Source organism: Gavialis gangeticus, unplaced genomic scaffold (assembly GCF_001723915.1).
Source record: "Gavialis gangeticus isolate Ggan-Ray unplaced genomic scaffold, GavGan_comp1, whole genome shotgun sequence".
Classification (NCBI taxonomy): domain Eukaryota; kingdom Metazoa; phylum Chordata; order Crocodylia; family Gavialidae; genus Gavialis; species Gavialis gangeticus.
In genome coordinates, this window is record NW_017728997.1 from 29,499,327 (window position 1) to 29,522,665 (window position 23,339).

At 39.7% G+C, this 23,339-nt stretch overlaps 1 protein-coding gene across 1 annotated transcript in view; it reads right to left on the reverse strand.

Annotated features, from left to right (window-relative positions):
* CACNA2D3 (calcium voltage-gated channel auxiliary subunit alpha2delta 3) overlaps positions 1-23,339 on the reverse strand; it is a 1,192,973-nt gene that overhangs the window by 655,259 nt on the left and 514,375 nt on the right. The window contains exons 6-8 of the mRNA XM_019504610.1: positions 16,552-16,683; positions 14,314-14,374; positions 14,075-14,225 (exon numbers count right to left, since the gene is read on the reverse strand). Coding sequence (XP_019360155.1) covers positions 14,075-14,225; positions 14,314-14,374; positions 16,552-16,683 — 344 coding nt within the window. The remainder of the gene's footprint in view (positions 1-14,074; positions 14,226-14,313; positions 14,375-16,551; positions 16,684-23,339) is intronic.

A 23,339-nucleotide genomic window follows, 5' to 3' on the forward strand; every position in this document is an offset into this window, starting at 1 on the left:
AAAAAAAAAAAAAAAAAGGCAAAGAAGCTCATTCCTCTGAATGCCAGCCAAATTGTTAGTGGCTCTCTTTCAGTTTGCAGCTTCTAATTTACCTTGACTGCATTAGCATAAGAGTATTTAAAGCAATTTGTTATGTGTTGCATCACAAAAGAAATTAGATTGTAGTAAACTGTATAATCAGATATTTTATGTAATGTTGTTTTGCTGGTAAGAAGTATAACCAAAAGCACTCTTGCTACCCAGAAGTTTTTCCTTTGCTATTTAGGAGGAGTCAAATGCATACTAAGGAATCGATGATATAAAAAATGCAACTGCATTTGATAATTGCACCTTTACAGAGCTGTATTGTTCTAGTTCATTTGAATTATTACTGTATAATACTACCACATTTATTTTTACATGTGCTGTACTGTTATATATGCCATATTCTTCTTTTGGGGCATATTTGAATTACAACTATATAAAAAAATACTGGATGCAAAAAATATTTGAATACAAAAAATATACTGAATGCAAAGCTGAGCAAAATGATATCAAAATGACAAAAAAGTGACCCCTGCCTCCTCCAAATCTAAGACAATTTTGGAGAGACAGAGTGCTGCACATTGTCCACACAAAAAACAAACAAACAAGCAAACAAGGATTTTTGTTCCAGAATGTATGCATCTTCTGGCAGATGTGCAATCAGAAAATGAACTAGTCTCATGACTTAATCTGCAATTTCAGCATAAATGTTCATGTCTGCTAGGTTTGTCGCTTCAGTTCATTTGATGATTTCCAGTAAATTCCATGGTTTCTCAGGCATCATATCACATAAGTGAAACTAGTCTGACTGGTTTGGGTACCCTTTGCCCAAATGAAGGGAAGTTTTACAGATCTCAGCTACAGCAGATGATAGAGGGAATATTGCCCTTTTTAGTGAGAGTCTGTATCATTTCTCACAAGTGTGTCTAAAATAGTAGTGATATTTTAGTTAAAAGATCACCAGCAGCTGCTTTTACTACCATTAAACTAGAAAGGTGCAATCTTTTCTTTTGGATGCTGGTCTTGCTACTGTCACACGTGCCTTCATATTTCATTAAGATTAGATGATTACAATGCACTCCACATGGAGAAAATACCTTAAAAGCATTCAGACACTAACGCTTGCATAGTGCAAAGTTACTTGCTTAGTAAGGGCTTCTTGCTGGAATACATGAAACTAGTGTTCACAGATTTGCTCTGGCTGTCCACTGGCTTCCATAGGGAGTCTAAGGTATTCATTATAATATCACGATTTCAAATAACATAACAGGTTAAATGTCAGCTAAGGGCCTGCCTACAAGGGACTGGCCCTCTTTCTGACACACTTCAGTAACTATAAGCAGCAGAAGACCCTGATCTTATTATTTTTAACATAAAGGAAAGAGGGAAGGATCCAAGACTGCAGAATTAGCTTCTCTTCCTTTGACTGGAACAACAAAAGCCTAATGACCTTCAGGTCAAGCTCTGAAAGCAATTTATTCAACAGGGCTTTTAGGGAAGGTAAAGAATGTATTTCCTGAGGCTGAGGCTGGAAATAAGCCCTTGTGTTACTCTGCTTTACTGGCTGGTTGAGGTCATGTTGCTTTTATTTCACGAATGCCACCTGTGGATTGAGTTTGTGCGTGATACCTGCAAGATTTTGTAATCTCTGTTGAGTGCCCATTGTTATGTTACATGAAACATGAATAGAGCATGTTGGATGGGTTTTGTTTTAAATGATTCAATCTGAAAAAATAAGCAAATCCAGACCTTTGTTTACTCTGAACCATACACCTTCTGGATATGAGTAATCTGAAAATTCATTCCTATGGTGTGAGGTGTATGAATTCTGTTGCCTTTTGTATAACTTTCCCTTGGGTTTTATGTCTGTCCAACTAAATATTATTTTCTAAAACTAAATAGCAAAAAGAATTTGGTAGGAATCTCTTTGTGATAATATTCTCAGAAGGAATTGCATTGACCACCCCTTCCTCTTCCCACCATGAAAGTCTCTCAGTATAATCTCAATCACTGAAATGCACATTCATGACAGCCTTCCATTGATATTTTTTCTAAGTATGACCCGATTTCCCTCAATAACAAATTCAAACTTGTTCCTTACCTGAGAATAAAAACTGACACTCACAACCTCCAGCTTATTGGCTGTACTTCACCCTTGGATCTCTTCCCATTTGTGAAATCCAGCCATTTTCCTCAGTCTTCCTCCTTGAACCTGCCTGTCTTTTAGGACAGTGATTCTCAACCAGGATGCCAAGGTGTTAGGTGTACAAACACCTACACATGATGGCCAAATCGTCTTTCAACATCTTGACAGATGAAAGGAAACTCGATAAAGTCAGTCAGTCAACAGTGCTTGGCAGTGATGTGGGAGATAAATCCACCGATTTATCATGTTTACATGATAAATCCAGAGATCTAAGCTAGGAATCCATAGTGTCAGAAACATTCCAACCTGTTGTGATCTTTCTGAGAGCTTTGCAAACTGAAAAATTGTTTTATTACATCTCCATTATGAAAAAAAAAACAGTGAATGCTAGAAGCTGGTCTGAAGGGAGCCTTGAGACTAACAAAGAGTTCCTTTAGTCTAAAATATTGAGAACCACTGTTTTAGGCAAAGGATGTCCATCAGCATGGCCAAAGTTGAATTTGAACTGCTTCTTCCCAAAACATCACCTAATTGGAGGGTCTTCTAACCCTCTCTTTATCCACTCTCGAGATCTGTGGCATATCTCATTGTTTGCCAGATCAAAACAAATGATCTGTCCCAGACTGGTGATTTTATACTCCCTGTATCTGCTGATAATACCTTAATTATGACCTCATACTTCTCCAGCAATACAAAACACAACAAATGTTTAAACTGTATGTTAATATATTAATACTGATTATTTGTTAATGCCAGGCTCTGCTCCGCCACTGTCACCACCACCTCCAGGCTGTCCCGCAGGGCAGCAGTGGCAGTGCAGAGGACCTCGGGGCAGCCCAGACATGGCCTCTGGGTGGATGCAGGGAGGGGTGCACACAGACACAGACAGACAGCTGCAGGCAGCCAGGAACACAGCCCAGTGACATGTGGAGCAGCACCCAGCAGGCAAGTCTGTGAAGAGGAAGGGATGTGGGGGAGGGAAGGGACATGGGGGAAGGGAAGGGACATGTGTGAAGCAGCAAATATTCAATTCAGCTTAGGATTCAGGCAATTTGGAGGGACAGTGATTTGATTTGGCAATATGGATCACTGTCTTGATTCGATTCAGCCAATTCAGATTTGGAAATCTGGCAGCTGAATTGGACTGAATCTCCTCCGAATCGAACAGGTGGCAGCATTTTGGTGGTGGTGGGGGGTGGCAGCAGCAAGTGAGGCCCCACTCCCCACCCATTCCCCCAACCTCCCGATGGCTGCCCCACCCAGCCCCAGTGTCCTGGCACTTTAAAAAAAAAAAAGTCCTGCACTCACTGGATACAGCAGCGGTGATCAAGGCCTCTGAGGGCTCATAGCAGAGCCCCCCTGCACAGCGTGGGGATCACAGTAGCAGGGCACAGAACCCAGCATGCAGTAGCAGCCCACCTCCACCCTGTGCACAAATCTGGGGGAACATGCCTCCCATACCTCAGGGGTGTGCACAGCAGCAGGAACACCCCCCCCAAGTCCTTGCAGCTCTGCCCCATGACCTGCTCCAGCTCCTGAGGCGCCATTCACCCCAGTCCCTGCCTCTGCCCAACTCCTTCCCTTATCATGGGGACCTCAATCTTCCCCATGCCCCTTCCCTTCCCCCACACCTATTCCCCTCACATACACTTACCTGCTCTTTCTGTGTGTGCTCATGCGCATCTCTGCCCTGCAGCTGCCCATCACTCCTGATTCACAGTACCCCACATCCTGCCAGGGTATACCCCCTACACACACATACACTCATAGTCCCCCACACCTTCACAAATTCCCTCCCACACCCCCCCCCCAAAACATACAAGCTACCTACATAATTTTGCATAAACTTGGAGTTTTTTCATGCATAATTTTGAGTTTTTAGTTGTGCAATTAAAATTGCAATTAATTTTTTAAATTGCACAGCTAATTGCAATCAATTTTTTAAATTGTTTGACAGCCCTAATTATTGTTTGGCCTTTTCTTACTGAAATTAAAAAAAATTTGATCTGAATACAATATATAAAATCAACTAGAAACAATACCTAGTTTATAGGTCCATTTTTTGTCCATTTGGGGAATTGTTAAAAGAACCAGAGGGCTAGTTTTGGGCACAAAACGCTTGGAGGTGGGGGCACTGAAGAAGAAAGGGGTTGATACACTTTTGATGGAATAGAACAGAATTGGAGCATTCTTTCAGAACATGAGAGTCCTACTTCTCACCTGTCTTAAAAGAGATGTTAATCCATATCTCCAAGCATCTAAGAGAGAGGTATGCCACGGGGGTGGTGTGCTTTTAATCTGTCCTATTGATGCTACTCCACTTTGAATAAATACTAATTTATTTACTGAAACAAATAAGAAATGTGATGATGACTCTATAGCTTGATGATCAAGTCATTCATCTGTCACATAGGACATCTACTTTTCAGTTTTTTCTATGAATCAGAGACAACTTGGATTTAACTTGGATCTTCCATATCCCAACAAAAGGCTAACAACTAGACCAAAGATCATTCTCACTCAGTTAGTATTTGACGTATTTGTACAAAGTTTAGAAGTGTGAACAAGACAGTTTCAGAACAACCCACCCCACACTACAATAGTTTGGTAGTATATACACTCTCCTGGGATCAAATGCCTCAAAGAGGAGGAGAGAATAAATCATGTTTTCCCATACCGTGGATTAGAGCCCTAATTCATAGTGATACTATGCAAGAGAGGAACTATTTTCATCACTTAAAAAAAAATCAATCTAGTTTGAAGTTTATTTCAACCAAAACTATTTGTCACATTTGGACTGAATTCATTCAAAGTTTCAGGATAGCTGAGAACATCTCTTTGGTGAATATACTACACACAAAAGAAATAACCCAGCCCTATTGTTGAAGTTGCAATTAAGGTTTTGTGTTATGATAAGTGAGATAAGTGGTCTGTGAAGAGAATGTTTTCGATATACTGGAGGCAGAGTTGGCAATTGTCAGCAGAAATGAGCTAGATGGCCATTAGGATATTAAAACAGAAGAGTTCTTATTAACTGGGTATCTTCTGGGGTTTACATTTTTGTGTTGAATGAAGTATTACACTTAACTACCTTCTAAGAAACACAATTACCAACCCCTGAACACCTTCCTTTCCTCTCCTAAACTCCCTTCCTTTCCATCCTCCTTCTCTCCTGGGTCTATGACATGGCTGTCCATCTAGCAGCCCACAGGCTGCATGCAAACCACAAGAGGTTAATTTGTGACCCCCTCCCCCTAAGCTCCCCCCACAGCCACCACTCCTCCTATTGTTCCACCTTCTGCTGCAGCTGAGGTCTCTGAGCTCCCCTCCCCTTCCCTGGCTTTCACTTCCATCCCTGCCCCTGAGGGCAGGGAGTTGCAGGAAGGGGCTACCTGCAGTGCTGGGGGAGCCCATGGCTGAAAAGGTGAAGGGAGCCCACATGCATGTATGCAAGCACAGTGGAGGGGGCCCCTCCCACTCATGCCAAGTGAGCTTATGGTGCAGTACAGTGCAGGACCCCATGGTCAGGGAAGAGACCTCTGTCACACTGGGGTGGCCCACCACTTATACCAAGTTAGACAGCTCTTGTCTGTGGTGTCTGAAGGCCATCAACCCATGACAAGGGCTTCAAAAGATAACCATTTCCACTTTAACAACAGAAGCTCCCTCTCTCCTATATATTGGTATTATTGACTAATAATCAGCTGTCTAACTGACACAATACTATTTATAATGTATTCTCAGATGTTATAAATAAAGCCAAGAATTCACATTCCTGTAGCATAAAGCAAACCACTTTACAAGGCAAAAGTCACATCTAAGAAAAAAGGAAACCCAGTTATAAAAAGTTCTGAATGCCACTGAGTATGTTTTAAGTCCCTTTCAGCCCTTGAACCCAATACCATGGGCAAATCAGGCACCTACAAAAGATTTTGCCAAGACTTCTGAATAATATTAATGATACTGTATCAACTGACAAGTTCCTGTCTGCTTGATGAGCTGTAGACCTCCAAAGTTAACTGGGTAAGGATACTGAAAAATCCAATTCCCTCCTTCAATATAAAGCTGTCACCTCTCAACTTTCACACACCCTATCACAACATAAAATTTACCAAAAGTAAAAAGAATAAGCTCTAAAGTAAGATCCTTGGAGTCTTGCATTTCAATTATGTTTTCTTATGTTCTCTTTTATTACATATTCCTTGTGGTATTCTAGCCCTCAGCGTTTTCTGTCTATCTCACAAATGAAGCAGGTATAAGAGAGGAGGAAGGAAGCTTCCTTGTGCTGAAAAGTAGAGTAGTACAACAAATTAGCAACATTCCCTCTCTCCTCTTACCTCCCAAGAAATTTAAAATTTGCTCAAGCCCAAAGCTACCTTTTGCCCTCTACCATTACTTAAATTAAAATTAATAACTAAATCTGGTTAACTAGGACCCCTTATTCATGTAGAAGGGCATATATTCTAGTACATAATTAGAGTCCTACCAAATTCATGGTGAAAGTGGGGTGTGTGGCAGCTCCTTTAATCTTGGAGACTCCCCCATATGTTAAAAGCTACAGTTAAAAACTACGGTTTTAAACATGGCACCATTTTTGCCTCCCTGATGGTCAGCAGCAAGCAGTGGGACTGTCAGGGCCCCTTGGCCAATCAGGAATGGAAAGCAAAAATGGCACCATATTTAGAACCACAGTTTTCACCTCCCCACTGATCAGGAGTGAGCCACAAGCTGGGCCCATCCACCAATCAGTGGCAAGGGGGTGTGCAGAGGAACCTGAGACACCCCATTTCTGCCATGAATTCAGTAGGGCCCTATAGATAATTCTGCAATCTCTGCACTTGATCTTGGAAACGGAACTTAGAATTTTCTGTTGTAGCTAGTACATGCTGTTATACTGTATTATCATATAATATGAATGTTTTGAAAATATGGCTTGAGGTGAGTGCCCAGCAGAGCTAAGCAAGCAATTACAATTTACTTAAGTGCCTTCCATATTTCTTCGTCATATCTACAAACTCTAGGCTGCAAACCATAAAAACAGACACATGAAACTCACTCACATAAGACCTTCACAAAACAGTAAAGAGGCATCTCTCACAGCTTAAGACAAGCACAACCAAGGTCAAACCAGGGGAGGGAATATGTGATGTTGTACAGTGTTGCCTCACTTTACATGGGTTCTGTATGTGTGAATTCACTCATATGCAATGAACCGTTTTATACCAAAAATTTGTTATATGCAAGGTAAATTCACACTTACACAATCGGTGTGGTGGAAGCCTGTAGTCAGCTGCTGTGTGCAGTGCATTGTGAGTGTGACACGCACCAAAATATAGTCTCCTGTGTGGATCTGTGCTTCTCGCTTGTTGTTTGTGATGTGCTCCTGTAGTTGCCATCTCCATTATGGTAACATTCACCACCACCCTGTGCTTGTGTGTACTGTCTGATGTTGGTGAGTACCAAAATTGTCTTGTAAAAGTAGTAGAAATGGGACTAGGAGGTGAGTACAGCTGAGGTCTTGGAATGTATACCTATTTGTTACATTGTAAAGTGGTTTCCCTTTATCCGAATTTGAGTTATGTGCCATTTTCCAGGAACGCACATACAGCATAAAGCAAAGAAAACCCATATTTCTTTGTTTCTAGCAGGTCTGTCATACCATGCATATGCAACAGAAATTGTAGCAACTATGTCATTCTGCAGGCAAGCTCGGGGAGGGAGGGGGTTGCACTGCACACCGGCTCTGGGTTGAGTTTGTTGGATTTCACCTCACTTCAGCCCATCCACACTTTACCTACACAAAGCCTAATAATTTATTCAGCCAGGCTATTTAAATGAATAAAGGGGCTTCAAAAGAAGTGATCCCAGATGACCACAACTTAACTTTATAGACATTGTTAGAATGGAAATTCTGCAAATGAAAATTAGAGTTACTATGCCTTCAACTGACAACTAATGCTCTTCCTCTAATCACCGCGGGTAAAAATGGTTTGTCTGAAGCATTAAAATTGATTTAACAATGTCAGCTCAGTTAATATTTTTTTTCATTTAATGTATGGTTTATGCTTCTATAAAAGCATTTTTTAAATTTCAGCATTGGACAGAATTAGCACTCTGTTTTTTATGATAATATTGTTAATTTAATGCATGACTTGGAGTTATACTTCAAAGCAAATGGGGAAAATATGCCTTTTCTCTTGTTGCAGATAACTCAGTTCACGCACTGATGATCTGACCTTAAATTTTAACTTAGACGGCACAAGATCACTCATATTTCAACAATTCTTTGTAATTTAATCATCTAGTCTATCAATTTTAGATAGATTTCGCAATAACTTACCCATGAAAGCCAAAATGATTTTTAACATTCTCTTTTTATGTTTAAGATTACCCTGGAAAGACCTGCATTAGATTCTTTGTTGTGTTGTATATACACATATAGTTGCATTTAGAAAAAAAATTAGTGAAAAATTAAATGGGGCTAATATATAGCAAACCTATCTAGTATACTACTGGTAAATTCTTCACTACCCAACAGCATACTGTTAAGTGTTAAGTGAATTTTTAATGAAATTAGTGTAGTGACCCTAACTCCCATTACAGTAAATGAAATATCTAGACTTGATTCTGTGCAGGGAGTACTAATAATGTTTCATAAATACTTGAAAGGCTTTTCAAACTCTTTAAACTTCTATAATATTTTTAACAGTGAGATGCATAAACAGGGGTGGAGGAAAACCAAAAGTGGCTACAACTACAACTACAGATCTTATTACTGTATTTTCCCAAATCCAAGAATACTTCAAATTTAAGACAATCCCCCCAAAATTAGATTCTAATACATTGAAAATTATAATTTTGTTACAATTTTCCATGTATAGAATTTAATTACTGGAGGGTTGTCTTAAATATGGTAAGGGGGCAGGCAGCCAGACTCTGGCCACTTGCTTCTCCTGCTGCCTGTCCTTTGAGTGCTGCATGCTGAGTTGTCGGGTGCCTCTACCCTTGCCTTTGCCTGGATCCGCAGAATCCTGGACTTCTCCCTGGCTTTGTGCCGATTCCCTTGCTGCTCCCTGGTTCAGCATGCAGCCAGGGACTAGTACAGAACCTGCTGAGCCAGAGAACAACAAGGGAATCAGCATGGAGCCAGGGAGCAGCAGGACCCAGAGCAGATCCATGGAGTAGAAAAGGGAATCTCTGCTGGGTCTTGCACAGTTTGTGGGCTCCACCTGATTCCCTCGCCAATCTTTGGCTCTGCGCTGACCCAAGAAGCTGCAAGGGAATCAGTATAGAGCCAGATAGCAGTGTAGGACTACTGGTACTTGATTCTTTTCAAGGCTTTATTTTCACCATGTTTTCTAGGGAAAAGAACCCCATCTTGGAATCAAATAAATACAGTAATCTTCTCAGTCAGGGTTCAGTTATTCAAGGCTCTTCCCTGACCCTTACTTTTCATCCACTAAAACAGTTGTCAGTTCGCTCCAAGCTTCACCATTTTCCCGCCTCCCCCGTTGACTCCTTGTCCTTCTCTTTCATAACACAGACTGTCTTGCCAACCCACAGTATTCATTTGCTCCACCCCTGTTCTCACACAGGGGAGAATGTAGTAAAAATCCCAGAGCAGGCAGACTTCCACTACAAATGTGTTTCCTCCTCTTTCAGCTCTGGCATCTTCCTACCTATATTTTTTCTTCTTCAGTTTAAACAAATACCATTCCTGAAATTTTACTTACATTTATACCATTTTGGACTCACTCATCAAAACTTCCATTTTGCCCTTGCTGTGCTCTCACAGGACTTCTTGGATTACTACCAAGACAATTAACAATACATATGACATTTACCTTATCCAAAACTCACTTCTCCTTTCCCCTTCTATAATGGTCCTAAATCAGAGATCCAGGAATCTTCATTTTTCTGGTGAATTATCCCCTTTCCCACTTTAACCTCTCCCGTGTCTCCCTCTTCGCTATACAAGCATGACTTGGTCTCTCCTATGTTAAAAAGGCCAACCCTCGAACAATATTTTTTTATCCAATTACTCTTTCATCTCTCTTCTTTCACCTCTAATGCACTGAGTGCATTGTTTACAAAACAATTTTTATATTTTCCTCCTCAAATCCCATTTTCAACCAGCCTCCATACTTTGCAATCCACTGAAGCTTATGTTGACCACTACATCATCCACATGCTCCTTAACCAGTCATCCCTGAATGACACTGATGACAACATTCTTCTTGAAATTTTATCTTCCCTAGGCTTTCATGACACTCGTTTCCTCATTCTCTTCTTGTCTCTTTAATTCCTTCTTCAGCAATTCTTCCTCAATCTGTCTAGAACATTCTTTGGGGATTCAACAATGCTCTATTATTGGTTCCTGTCCCTCCTCCCTCTACAATTTATCTTTGGGTAATCTCAAGCCCTAACATAAATTCAACTCTATGAAGAAAACTCACAGATGTACCTCTTGGTGCCAGACCATGCTGTCTCTCTCCATGCTTTCCCTCCAAATTAAAATCTAAGCCAATCTTTGACATCTTCTCATGATTGTCTATCTGCTCTAACACAGCATGGTGAGGCCACAGCTGGAGCACTGCATCTAGTTTTGGGCTCTGCAATTCAAAAAGGATGTGGAGAAGCTTGAGAGGGTGCAGAGGAGAGCCAGGCACATGATCAGAGGTCAGGAAAACAGACCTTATGAATGAGAGGCTGAGAGCCATGGGGCTCTTCAGCCTGGAAAAGCACAGGCTCAGGGGTGATCTGGTGGCTACCTACAAGCTTATCAGGGGTGCTCATCAGGATCTGGGGGAGTGACTGTTCACCAGAGACCCCAAGGGATGACCAGATCGAACAGTCATAAACTCCACTGCGACCAATTCAGGCTGCATATAAGAAAGAACTTCTTCACTGTCCGAGCCCCCAAGGTTTGGAACAGACTGTACCTGAGGCAGTTCAAGCACCCACTTTGAACGCCTTCAAAACACATTTGGATGCGTATCTTGCTAGGATCCTATGATCCCTGCTGACTTCCTGCCCCTGGGGCAGAGGGCTGGACTCGATGATCCTCCAGGGTCCATTCCAGCCCAAATGTCTATGGAATCTATGAAACATTCCTAAAACAGTGCTGCAACCCTTGTCCAGTCCTTCCCTACCCCTTCCTTCTTGGAAGTGATTAAGACATCACTAGGTAACCCCAATAGCCAGCTCACTCAGGACTATAACCTGGGCATTGCCTTCAACTTAACTGTTCCCAGGGCCTCACATCCAGGTTTTGTCTAACTCTGGAAGATTCTTTCAACACACCTCTGAGAGAGAGGTTGTCCTAAACCATTCACCCATAAAATATTCTGTTCAGGCTCTCAGTTCATGCTGTGTTTACAACAATACAATTTTCCTTGACCCCAACAAATGCAATCTTGCTCCATTCACGTCAATTCTGTAAGCTGCTGGAAAGATTTGACCATGTAGTCCCTCCTCTTTAAAGCCATGCTTCTCATTCTGTGCTCTACTGCAAACACACTATTGTAAAGCCCTCCATTCACTATTCCCATGCTACCTACCTCGTCTGCTAAAAAGTATCAGCTCCCACTTCTGGATGGCCCATGATACCAGTCTTTATCATCAACTTGTTACATTTAATACCATTTGCAATTTTTTTCTTGCTACCATTTTCTTCAAACCATTCTCTATAATGCTTCATCATGACCCTCAAAATATAGCAAGGTGTGTGCAAGGACCTTGACAACAGTTGGGATGCTTGTGAACTGAGACCACTGCCTCTTATTTTAACCAACACTGTCAGACTGGGCATGTCTCTGCCACAGCAACTTTGGCTTCACTGCCAAGGAAGCCGCATCCACCTCCTCTAACTTCACATGTATCAACCCAAGGAATAAGGTTGTCCTGAAGTTCCCAAAGCCACTACACCATGACATGTCAGAAATCCAGCTCTAGTACATGGTACATGGGACCCCTCCCAGGCATCCTGGCCTCATTTCTGCAGTTAATACATTTATGGACCAGCATTGGTGGGGCTCATTTCCACAGCAGTATGATTGGGCTCACTGTCCCCATACTGTAGACATGCCCATGTTAATCATGTCTGTCTACTTTCATTTCTTCTGGCTGGTTTTATACTTATCCTGTATATTTTTGTGGACAAGAATCATCTTTTTGTTCTTTGCTTGCATAGCATCAAGAGCAGGAGAGTCCTAATCCATGGCTATGCTCCTTGTTGCTCCAGCAGTATAAATAAATACAGTACTAGAATACAGTTTATGGTGCATCCACAATCCGCTGATACAAGTGTTACGTCTTTATTAGTGTCCAGTTAGCACCTCCTAGGATGTTGCATTGAAAAAGCATACTGTGCTTAAATGCTCTGAATTGACTAGGAGTTAAAAGAATAATTACTTTAAAAGTAGTTGACACTGGGCACATTTAAACATGCCCCCCATGGTGCAGTTGTTACTGGCGTCATTTAGTACTTGCTTTAGGAAGTATTAAATGACAGCACAGTAAAAGCCATTAATGTGCCATCCTGGTAGCGCATGGTTATTTTTAGCAGCTATATCACCATGGCAACATGTTATAGTGAGGTAGCTCATAGCTATGGTGATGTAGTGGGTTTGTGCCCGCTGATGCTATGTTGCCACAGTGACAAGCTACATTGCCGTAGCACATTGCTACAGCAAATGTAGTATCACATATAGATGCACCCACTGCCTCTTAAATGAAGCACTTGGTAGCTAAACATGCTGTAATAAAACAAACTCTTTTTATAATCCCATAATACCTCAAGCATATTCTGTCTCTATAGTTTTAGAAGAATAACAGTATAGTTGCTGTAATAAGTTAAGCACACTATAGCTGTATGGTTATTGTACTAAAATATTAATGGAAGGTGTTCTAACTAACACATCTTTTTGTCAAAGTCACTAGTTTTTGTGCAGTTTTTAGACACATGAGCCTACTGGCCTTCTCCACGATTCCTCCCTCTATGAAATGCATTTAATTTTCTCCCTGACTCATTTAGAATAACAGACAAAGCCACTGATAAGCATCATCATTACCCACTAAACATGACTATTTAAATATCTTAATAATAATTTAGTTGATACATTTTGCCACTTCAGAAACTTATTTAGATTATTTAAGTTAATCACTGTTCTATTGAAGGACAATAAACTTTTCCTGATACAGAAAGCAATTATGCATTCCTATTATATGAGTTTGTGCTAATTATGTAATGAGAAATGAAAGATTAATAAGTAAGATATTCTAAACTATCTGTCTGTTATCGGTTAAAAATAGAGTAAAGGCTTACGTACTTAGGGCCTATTTAGTTGTTTTTTTTGCATAAAGCATACATTTAATTGGGGTCACTTTTCATTATACATAATGTACTTTCTTGCAACGAAACCACCTCCTGACAGTCTATAGAATTAAATAAGGAAAAACATCAGGAAATAATTCATTATTAGGAAAAAAATCTTAAAAAATGGAGATTGTGTAGAAAGTCTGTACAATAACAAAGAAGAACTCTTCTGGTCACAACTCAGACAATAAGAATAGGCTATTAACACAGTGACAACTGCAATTCCCAGAGTAACATCCTGAAAAAAATGACCATCTGATATAGAAAGCTGTCATGTGTTGGAATCAGAGAGGAGACATATCCACAGAGTTCCACTATGACAAGGGGCAGCAATGGGTAAAGTTGCACTGGAAGAAATCATAGGATGTCTCTCTCATCACCAAGATTCAGTGGTATAATAAGCCAATGCACAGTCTTCACCACCTGTCCTCTACATCATTCAAGTGCAAAGCAGGATATAAAGTATGACAGACAATGGCAAAGGACCTAATAAAAAAAGGGAGACAAAAGAGAGGGAAAAAACTCACAGCAATTATGTTGAAAAAGTCATCATCTCCAAGGGTATCCAAAATAGATGAAACAGTTTGTTTAGCAATTGTCAGACGAAGTCCTTTCATGCTGCCGCTAACATCAACTAAAATGACCACATCTTTTGGAGAAGTAGCTGCTTGGATGTACCTACACCAAAAAGAATATAGATCAATTTTAAAAAATTAGCTTTTTATCTCATATTATTTTGGAAAAAAGGGGGTTGCGTAATACCTACCATTTTCGATTTCTACAGTCAAATGCAATAACTCCATTCTCATCTGGTTCCCATTTAATTCCTATCAAAAAAAAAAGAATTAGCTTACAATAGTTTGAAAAACTAAATGCGTCTTTGCTAGTAGTGGAAATTAACGTTTAAAAGTTTCTAAAATTGTATCAACTGATCAGGCATACTTAATTCATATATCATGTACAAACTTACTGATCACATTGTGCTCTCTCTGGAAAAATGATTTAACAAAACAGGACTCCAGGATATGCAATCATCTCTCAGTTGTTTTCAGCCCACTGTAAGGTAAAGGCTTCTTTCAAGGCTATTCTGCTGATCACACTAAAGAGCATTACTTAAGCCTCACTTTGCTTGGCCAGGGGAGTTGGCAGACTTGTTATAATGCTGGCCAATTCCTTTTCCCCAGTGCTCTTTTCCTCCATGGCTGAACCTCCCCAAAATTCTCATCCTCGATGGCATCACTCTCAAGTTCTGTGCCGGATGGTTTGCCACTGATCACTTGACTACAATGAGGTAATGTCTCCAAATCGTAGGCCAGAGGAAATACAATAGTTGATTTCAAGTTAAGAACACCAACAGACCAATTCCCCCTGTTTTTTAAATCAAGACATTTCTGGACTTGCATTCTATTTCTAGCATAAAAATATATACTCTTAAAATAAAGAAGCTATAGTTTCCACTATTGCAATGTCACTGGGCTTTAAAAAAACCAACCCACAATCCACTTAGCTCATGGTGTTCCATTATTGCTCTGATCCTGAACTACTGAAGTCACTGACATGAACACCACAGCAGCAATAGACTCTAGCACAATTAAAAGGATGAAGGACCACTCCAAATATTTTGTTAAAGCAAAATCAGTACTAAGTAATATACGTTTAAAATGATCCACTGAGATCATCAGATGACATCAGACAAAGGATACCAGGTAAGTGCAAATTAAAATAAAGGATAAATGAAGAAGTAGTACGATTGCTAACATAAAACAGATTATACAAGATGGCACTATATGAAGGATCTGAATTATCTTCCTTTTTCTTCAAATACTGTTTTTTCTTATATTCTTATTTCAAAGTATTTTTTCCCCAAAACAGAGGCAGCCAGACACACAGACATCTCAAGTGTCTCCAAGAGTTTTTAAGTGCTTTAAAATTTCAGTTATTTTCTCATTCATTTCAAAGACAATCATCTGTTCTGATTATTTACTCCAAAGAAACAGAATTCAAACTCATGTCATCCTCTATCTTGAACTCTGCATAAGTGCTACAGGTTTAATGGTGAACCATATCTATCTTGCCCTATGGAGAGAGGAATCTCAGAACTATGAGTATGCCCTTTAAGTAGTATGATTAAAGAAATTATTAGAAGGAAGAATGAATATCTTATTTAGCATAGAAATAAAAGTTGTGAAGTAATTACCTGTACTTATTCACAAATATGAAACAGCTCAGACTGCCAAATTATACATTTTTACATTATTTAAGCTTTCTAAATTCTATTTCTACAGCTGCAGTGTTGTAATCTATCACCTGAAGTTTTCATAACTCAGGCAAAATTAATACTCCTTTTTATTAAAAATTCAAATCCAGCTAAATTAAATCATCTCATATTATACAGAAGTAGCAAGAAGAACTTCCCAAAGGCTTTTCCTGCTTATCAAGAATAATGAGCACACCCTGCAATTCTGATTTTTTTCTTCTCCTTTTGTTTCATTTGTGTGTTTGCATGTGTGCTTGTTGGGTGTTTACTGGAACCAGCATTATCTCAGGTAGACAATTCACTTCAAATTTCTGTGCACACATGTTCCACAGTGAGAATATGGTGGCCCTGCAAAAAGATTTGCAGTTTTTAAAGAGAAAAACTGAGGGCACTGTCTCAATTTCTTTTATATCTTCTTACCATTCTTGTTAGTGTTTTAACTTCCTTATCCTTTTTTCTTTTGTTTTGTTTTAATGGCAATATGTAAACTGTAGCCTCAATCCACTACATTGGGCAAAAGTAAAAAGATAAAAAGTTGGGGGTTCTACTATAAATATGAATTGGGTGGTAAATGAACAAGGTATTTATAGCATTGACTAGAAGACTCCCTTCAAGGAAAACTCCATAAATTACTGGAAGTGGCACCTGCTAACAGCTCGTCAGAATCAAGGTCTAAGCCATTAAATTCTTCTTGGAAAGAAAAGTACCAGTACCAGCCACTTATTTTATTTTAATTTATAATCTTACCTGGATACTGCCTAAAAAATCCCTTTGCACTTCCAAAATACTGCCATATGAGAGAAGGGTCACGGTCAAAGTTATCAACGAAGACCTTGTTTAATGATTCTGACCAATAAACTCCATTTACGATAGCTGGATCTGAAAAAAAAATTATAATTATGATCACTTGATAGAATCTTATGTAGGATTATTATCTCTGGCTGATTTATCAGTGGTCTTAAAGACGTAACCTGTAAGTTGCATGTAACTCTTTTAGTTACTTCTGTGAAACCCACCGATTTAATTTTCTGCATGTATGCTCACAGGATTTTCTGGATTTCTACATTAAATAACTTGCTATATAGGAGCCTCTGGGAAAGACTTTTTCACTGCTCACCCCCAGCATCCAGGAGATGAGTCATGGAACATGCAAGAAAATGTCCTTCAGTAGCTAACAGAGAAGGGCTAAAGATCAAAAACATTCACTCAAACTAGCTTCCCAATGGCCTGTACAAAGTAAAAGGATGCAAATAATGTTGTTGTTAATGTATTATAACAACATAATAAGGTTGAATTGTGATGATGTGACATCAGTCATGTATTAAAGCAATATCACAACATAAGTAATGTATGACATCTCAAGAAGTTATCTGATTCTGTATGACTCTTTCATGATGTTGCTTGGCAGCTGTGAAGGACACACAAACATTTTCAACATTATGCTGTTTGCATGGTAAAAAGCACATACAGAGCGGAGAAACATTAATGACATATTTTAAGTAGCTGCACGATATATTTTGTGGATAAGAAATCAAGTCATTCATTATAATATGAAACTCACTATTAGTGTGAAGAGAACTTTAACTGAGGTTGCTTTCATTCAGTTTCCTGACCTTGTAAGGCTCAGGATTTTTTATGGCAATATTCTTTATGTGTTCATATAAATATATTTTATATTTAGTATGACCATCCTAACTGTGTGTTAAAAGTTTATTTGAGAGAAAGAAACATATGAAATAGTCCTGTCAACAGACAGACCCTGCTTCACCATGTTGTGACTTGCACACAGGCACTCTTCCCTTTTTTAGAAAACTTTAGAGAGACCCTCTGCATAGAAGTTTGTTTTTTCAGTACCATGGAGTCCAATGTATGTTTTACTTCATAAAATTAAGATAATAGTCACCATGGAAAATAGAAAGTGAAGTGCCTTTCATTTCCTGTTTGAGTTTGGATATGTACATTGATTTCCTCTAGTGCTATATACATTGTTCAGATGAATGAACAGCAAACATGGAAGAGTACTAATTATTATGTGAAAAACTATGGGCCTGAATTTCTTAACAATGACTTCATATTATTTTTGATTCCCATATGCAGTGCAGACCATAAAAGCACATTAAAACTTGATGTACGAGAAGAGCCTATTTGTTTTAATACAGCACAGTATTTCCGTCTGGCAATTTTTGAAAGTCTAATATGTCCTAGTGCTTTTGTGTACTGTGAAGGTCAATTGTTATACAACTGGCAAAATAAAAAACTTATCAAACCATATTAGTTTAATTTATGTTAAATAAATATCTGAGCTGGATATGAAATATGTTTTCCAAATGAAACACTAAAGAGAGATGGTCCATATTCCCTATATGTTCTGCATATGAAGACAGAGGTTTATCAAAAAGAAACAAAGTTAACTTAAATGAGAGTTATAGAATACATTTTTTTAAGTGTGTGCATGCGTGCTTGCACCCATGCACATCCACACTCTCTCTCACCCACCCACACACACTGAGTTTTTCAAGTGTTTAAAATAATGCTTCCATTGACTTGTGAAATAATGGCACTCCATATTGATTTCAGGAGATTGTTTAGAATGTAATTTTAATGGAGTGGAGAAAAGGTGAACTGTTTTCTATTCTTAAATTCAGTGAGAACACACCAGCGTGAAAAAGGGAAACTCAGCAACACATCTTTGAACACCGCTTCCATCTAAATATTTAGATTTACGTAGAGAGACTGCTGAGAAAGCAAGAGCAACCAACAAAGCAGTTTTTTGTTTTTAAAACATGCCCAGTACAGTTACACATTTTCCTAGAAAATGCAATGTACATTAAAAAAAACTTAGAACCTGTCAAGCTAGACATATACCAAGCAGAAATGTGGATTATTGCCAAAAACTCTACTATATGAAAACAGATGGGCCAACAAGCTGCATTAAAAAAAAAAATCTCCTGAACTGAAGAATCTTTCTTGCCTAACCAACAAGTGACACAGCATCCATTTGGATGTTCCTCATCTAACACAATCTGCAAATGTCTGATTGTATAGCACTTAGCAGTGCTGAGACAATATGACTTAAGTATTAGAAGCATGGTCATGTTCTCACCCCACCATACTCCCTAACACCAGCTAGAGTATTGTGAGTCTGGAACTGCTACATCATACTTGTTCAGCTGGAAGGACATGATTACTAAAGAGAACAATAGCTTTGATGACTCATTGTTGTAGCAAAGATGACTGAAGTTCAATTTACACTTTAAACACAAAATTTAATGTTAGCTTCCTTAGTTTGTTCCTTCTCTAGAAGTATCTATGGGAATGTCTCTACACCAGAGGAAGGATGTCCACCCTTCACTTCTCAAATCACCTAAGCTGCTTGAGTGCTCATCAGAATTATGACCCTGTAAGTCATCCATGGTTGAATATCACTGCTTTTACAATTCAGTGGCAATGCATAGGGGGTGCACATGCACCCCTGAGAGTGCTGGCACATGCCCTGTCAGGCCGTGTTTCCTGTTTAGCTGGTGGGCAGAGGGGCAGGTGGGGGCATCAGTGGCCCCCCTGCAAGCACTGGCTGGAGAGCACGGCCACCAGGAAGGGTGGAAATGGTCACTGGTGAGTGCGATTGGCTGCCCCCCCCCACCCCTCGGGTCAGTGGGATTCGCTGGCAGGGGACCCCCAGTCGCTGACTGGTGTCAGAGATGCCCCAATTCAAGAGGCACTAGTTGCCCATGTTACAATTTATATATTTAAAAAGGCGTTCTGAGGCAACTCACATCTGCAACTCATACCAAGTTCATGGTAAAATCTCAAGATGGTTCCAAGCTCAAATTGTTTCTATCCTAGGTACCTCAGACCCAAAACTCTTACATCTTTTCTCCAGCCCTGCACAACCAATCTATATTACATACATAATGTTTTGTTTAATTTTGCTGCTATGCAAAACTTCATAGCCCGGGCTACTTAAGGACAACAGTAGAATATGAGTGCTTGATATTAGGTTTTGAAGAAAAAAGCATATTTTAAAATAAATAATATTATAGTTGATGAAAACCCAAGCAAACAAAGGTTGATAAATTAAGATGTATTTAAATATCCATGCCTCTAATTGTAAATGACTTCTTATTAGTTCAACTACAAAAATTATTTTAACGTGTTTATGTATCTATGCCACTGATCAGAAAACTCTATTGCAATACAACTGAGAGAGCTACCCAAACAAACTTGGTTTAGCATATTTTCTGCATTAAAATAACAATGTTAATTACAGGGTATCCACAGCTTGATCAGTTAAAGCATTAATCCAGTGACGCTGAAACTAATAAGAGTTTGTTGCCGATAGAAGCATTAAGCAGAGAATTTTAAATAAGGGAGAACAATTTAAAAAGCTCCGTGACAAGACAAGTTCCTTCAAAACGAATCCTGGGGGTGATTTACTACCTTTACAGAGCATGCAGATTACGCTGGCTGTACAGGTAACAATAATATGCTCTGAGTGAACTGAAGGTGACATTTCATGCAATGACTTTTCATATGAAGACATATTAGGCCAGACTTTGTTTGATCCTTGCAGCAAAGCATTAGAAAAAGTGAGGTAATGGAAAACTACCTAGTGTTGTGGCCCTTCTCAAGAACTGGACGCAACCATAGTCGCTCTACTCTACAATGTACTCTGTCTCATACACTGCAAGAAATTGCTAAAGGGTAGGGAAAGAAAAGGTGAAAGATGAAACCAATAGGCATGTTTCCCCTTGTTTGTCAGTGGCTCTGAGAGTTATACTGTGGGCATATACCCTCCCCATACTTCTGCATATAGTGGGACTAGTAGCTACTGCCCCTCAATGCAGTGGTGGTCATAAACCAAGGTCTACTGCCTAATATTTACCATTGAGAATCTTTACTATTTAGTGTATGATAAACCAAATACATCTCAGTCTCAAATTGCATGTCATAAAGTATTGGTATTTGAAGAAACTTCTCTTTCATGTGTCCTCCAAACTACATCTGAGACCCTGACCACTAGCCCTCATTAAAAATCTCACTGCATGTCTTCTAGCAGTAGATATGTTTGTCCTGTTGTCCTTGCCAAGTTCAAATTCCAATTGTGGTAATTACATCTTGCTTAAATGGCCCCTGCTGCTTCATTTGGAAACCATATTCTTCATTTTCTATCATAAGCTGCTCTTTATTGCCACTGTACACTGCTTGCATTTCCAAGAATGGTTACATTTTAAGAGATCCTTGTGAATATTTGAGGGATGAAAAGCTTAGTGTAAATGAAAAATCATTAGCATGGTGTTATGATGCAGACCCAAGAACAATAAATGTAAATAGCTTCTACTATAATTCTTGAATTATAGTTCCTGTTCTCATTTTGCAAAAAATCTTCCTGGCAATAAGCTTTAAAATAATATTATAATATTCCCTTTCCCCCCACCCCAGCTTCTAGATAGGATGCCTTGTATCTATATATGATTTTGTTCTAGTGTCATTTATAAAGATACTAGCAGCTTTTTACTGATATTTAATATAAACAAAGGCTCCAGGCAAACAGGTACATTGATGGGAATCTGAAATATAATTGCCAAGGAACCGTCCAAATGCATGTAGCAATTAAGTAGCTGTCATAGATAATATTGACCCTAAAAAGCAGGCAAGATGTATAGGCTGAAAGAATGCAAGAATAAAGACAATGACTGGCACTGGAATAAAATGCACATTATTCCATAGGCTTCACAAGGAATTCACATGCACATTTAATTTGTTATGTTACACCTATGGCAAGAGAGTAATATTTATATTTTGAATTGTGTGGTTTGTATCCTAGTTATTCCAGCATTATTTATAACAGCTATTGTGCAATGTAGTAACTATGAAAGAAATACAAAAGGCAATGTCCATGTGCATGTTCCCACAATGTCTTGGGCCATCTCTCTTATTCTTGAGAGTGAGAATTAACCAAGATATTAAATTTATTCCCTAGTGAATTGGGGTTGAGATAAGATCATTAGCTTCTGCATAGACTGCTATCAGAGATGCACAAAAGGCTCCCCTCTGCAGTGTCTGACCTGAAGGACACCATCAGTGTAGGGCAATGATCTAGTGCTGCAGAGCAATTTCAGCACTGTGTATAAGACTGAGTTCCATATGAGACTTAGAATCCAACACACTCTTGGCTCAAAGATGACAGCCCAACTGCTCAGTCATGCTGACACAGACAATATATTTAGTCTGAGGATATTATAAGAACAACAAAATCAATCTCATGGCTTGAACACAGACTGCTAATATAACACTCATGATAGTCGGTCCTAAAATGAGTGATTCATATTCTGAAAGTGCTACATGAAAATTAACTACTTCATCTTTGGCAACACTCCTGTGTTTTAGCTCAGAATTCTAAGGGTTGTGGAAACTTGAGAGCCTGTATTTCCACCTATAGAGGTCTCCCAACTAATATTGGGACCGATTCAATACTCAAAAAATCTTCTCTTAAGGCACGAACAGATAACTCTTGTGCCACCATAAAAATGTTTATGGCAGCACAAGCTGCAAAAAAATGTCCTAGTCCCTTTTCATACTCCAAGGGCACAACCACACATGCAAGCATGTGTGCTTGCAGCAGCTCAAACAGAAGCGGCACAAATTTAGGGCTGGGACTTTTTGCCTCAGCACACGTGCCCGGACATACATTTTGGTGTGGGGCAAATTGTGTCACTTGCAGCAAAATAACCCTGCCTGGGTCCTCCCAAATCTGCAGTCAGGGTGAGCTAGAGGCAGGCGGAGTGCTTCAGCACCAGGGCAAGGGCTAGCCATAGAGTGCTGCAGGAGCAATGTGGGACCTGGCATTGGGTGGGAAAGTGATCAGGGAGCTGGGGAAGTGGCAAGGGCACCCTTGTTCACTAGCCCTGCATCAGGCTCGCTACGAGGCCATCTCTGTGGAGAACCCAAGCCTCCAGTTGCCTCAAGGCACGGTCTGGGACCATGCCCTGCCCTGCTTTTCTCCCCCCCTGGGGTATTTTTTGATACCTGGATCTCCTGGAACATTTTTTTTGTTCCCAGTATGAGTTTTGCAGTGAGCTCATGCAGACTTTTGGGCACTTGGGATGTGTCCCAAGTGCCCAAAAGTGTTGCTGAGACCAAACGTAGGACAACATCTTATAGGAGACAACATCTATTTGCTTATTGCACACCCTAGGAATCTCACTGCAAGGGATTCCCTCAGCATGTATATCAGGCTGCCACACCCCAACTTGGAGCATGTGTCTGCAAGTGTGGGAACGTTCCCTCCATGGGTTCTGGCTAAGGGGGGTTCTGCTGTTATTCTGCAGGTTCAGGCTCCTGGACAACATCTAAAACTGCCAACGAAGAAGATCAGCTGTGCCGGGACACATCCCAGCACAGCTGATTCTGCTCCAAAGACAACATCTGTGTTTATCCCTAATGAATCATTAGAATATCTCTTGCAACACCTGTATTTTCCATAGAGGTCTCCCAGCTGACTGCAAACCTGTTTAGCTTTGCTCAGTTTGTGAAAT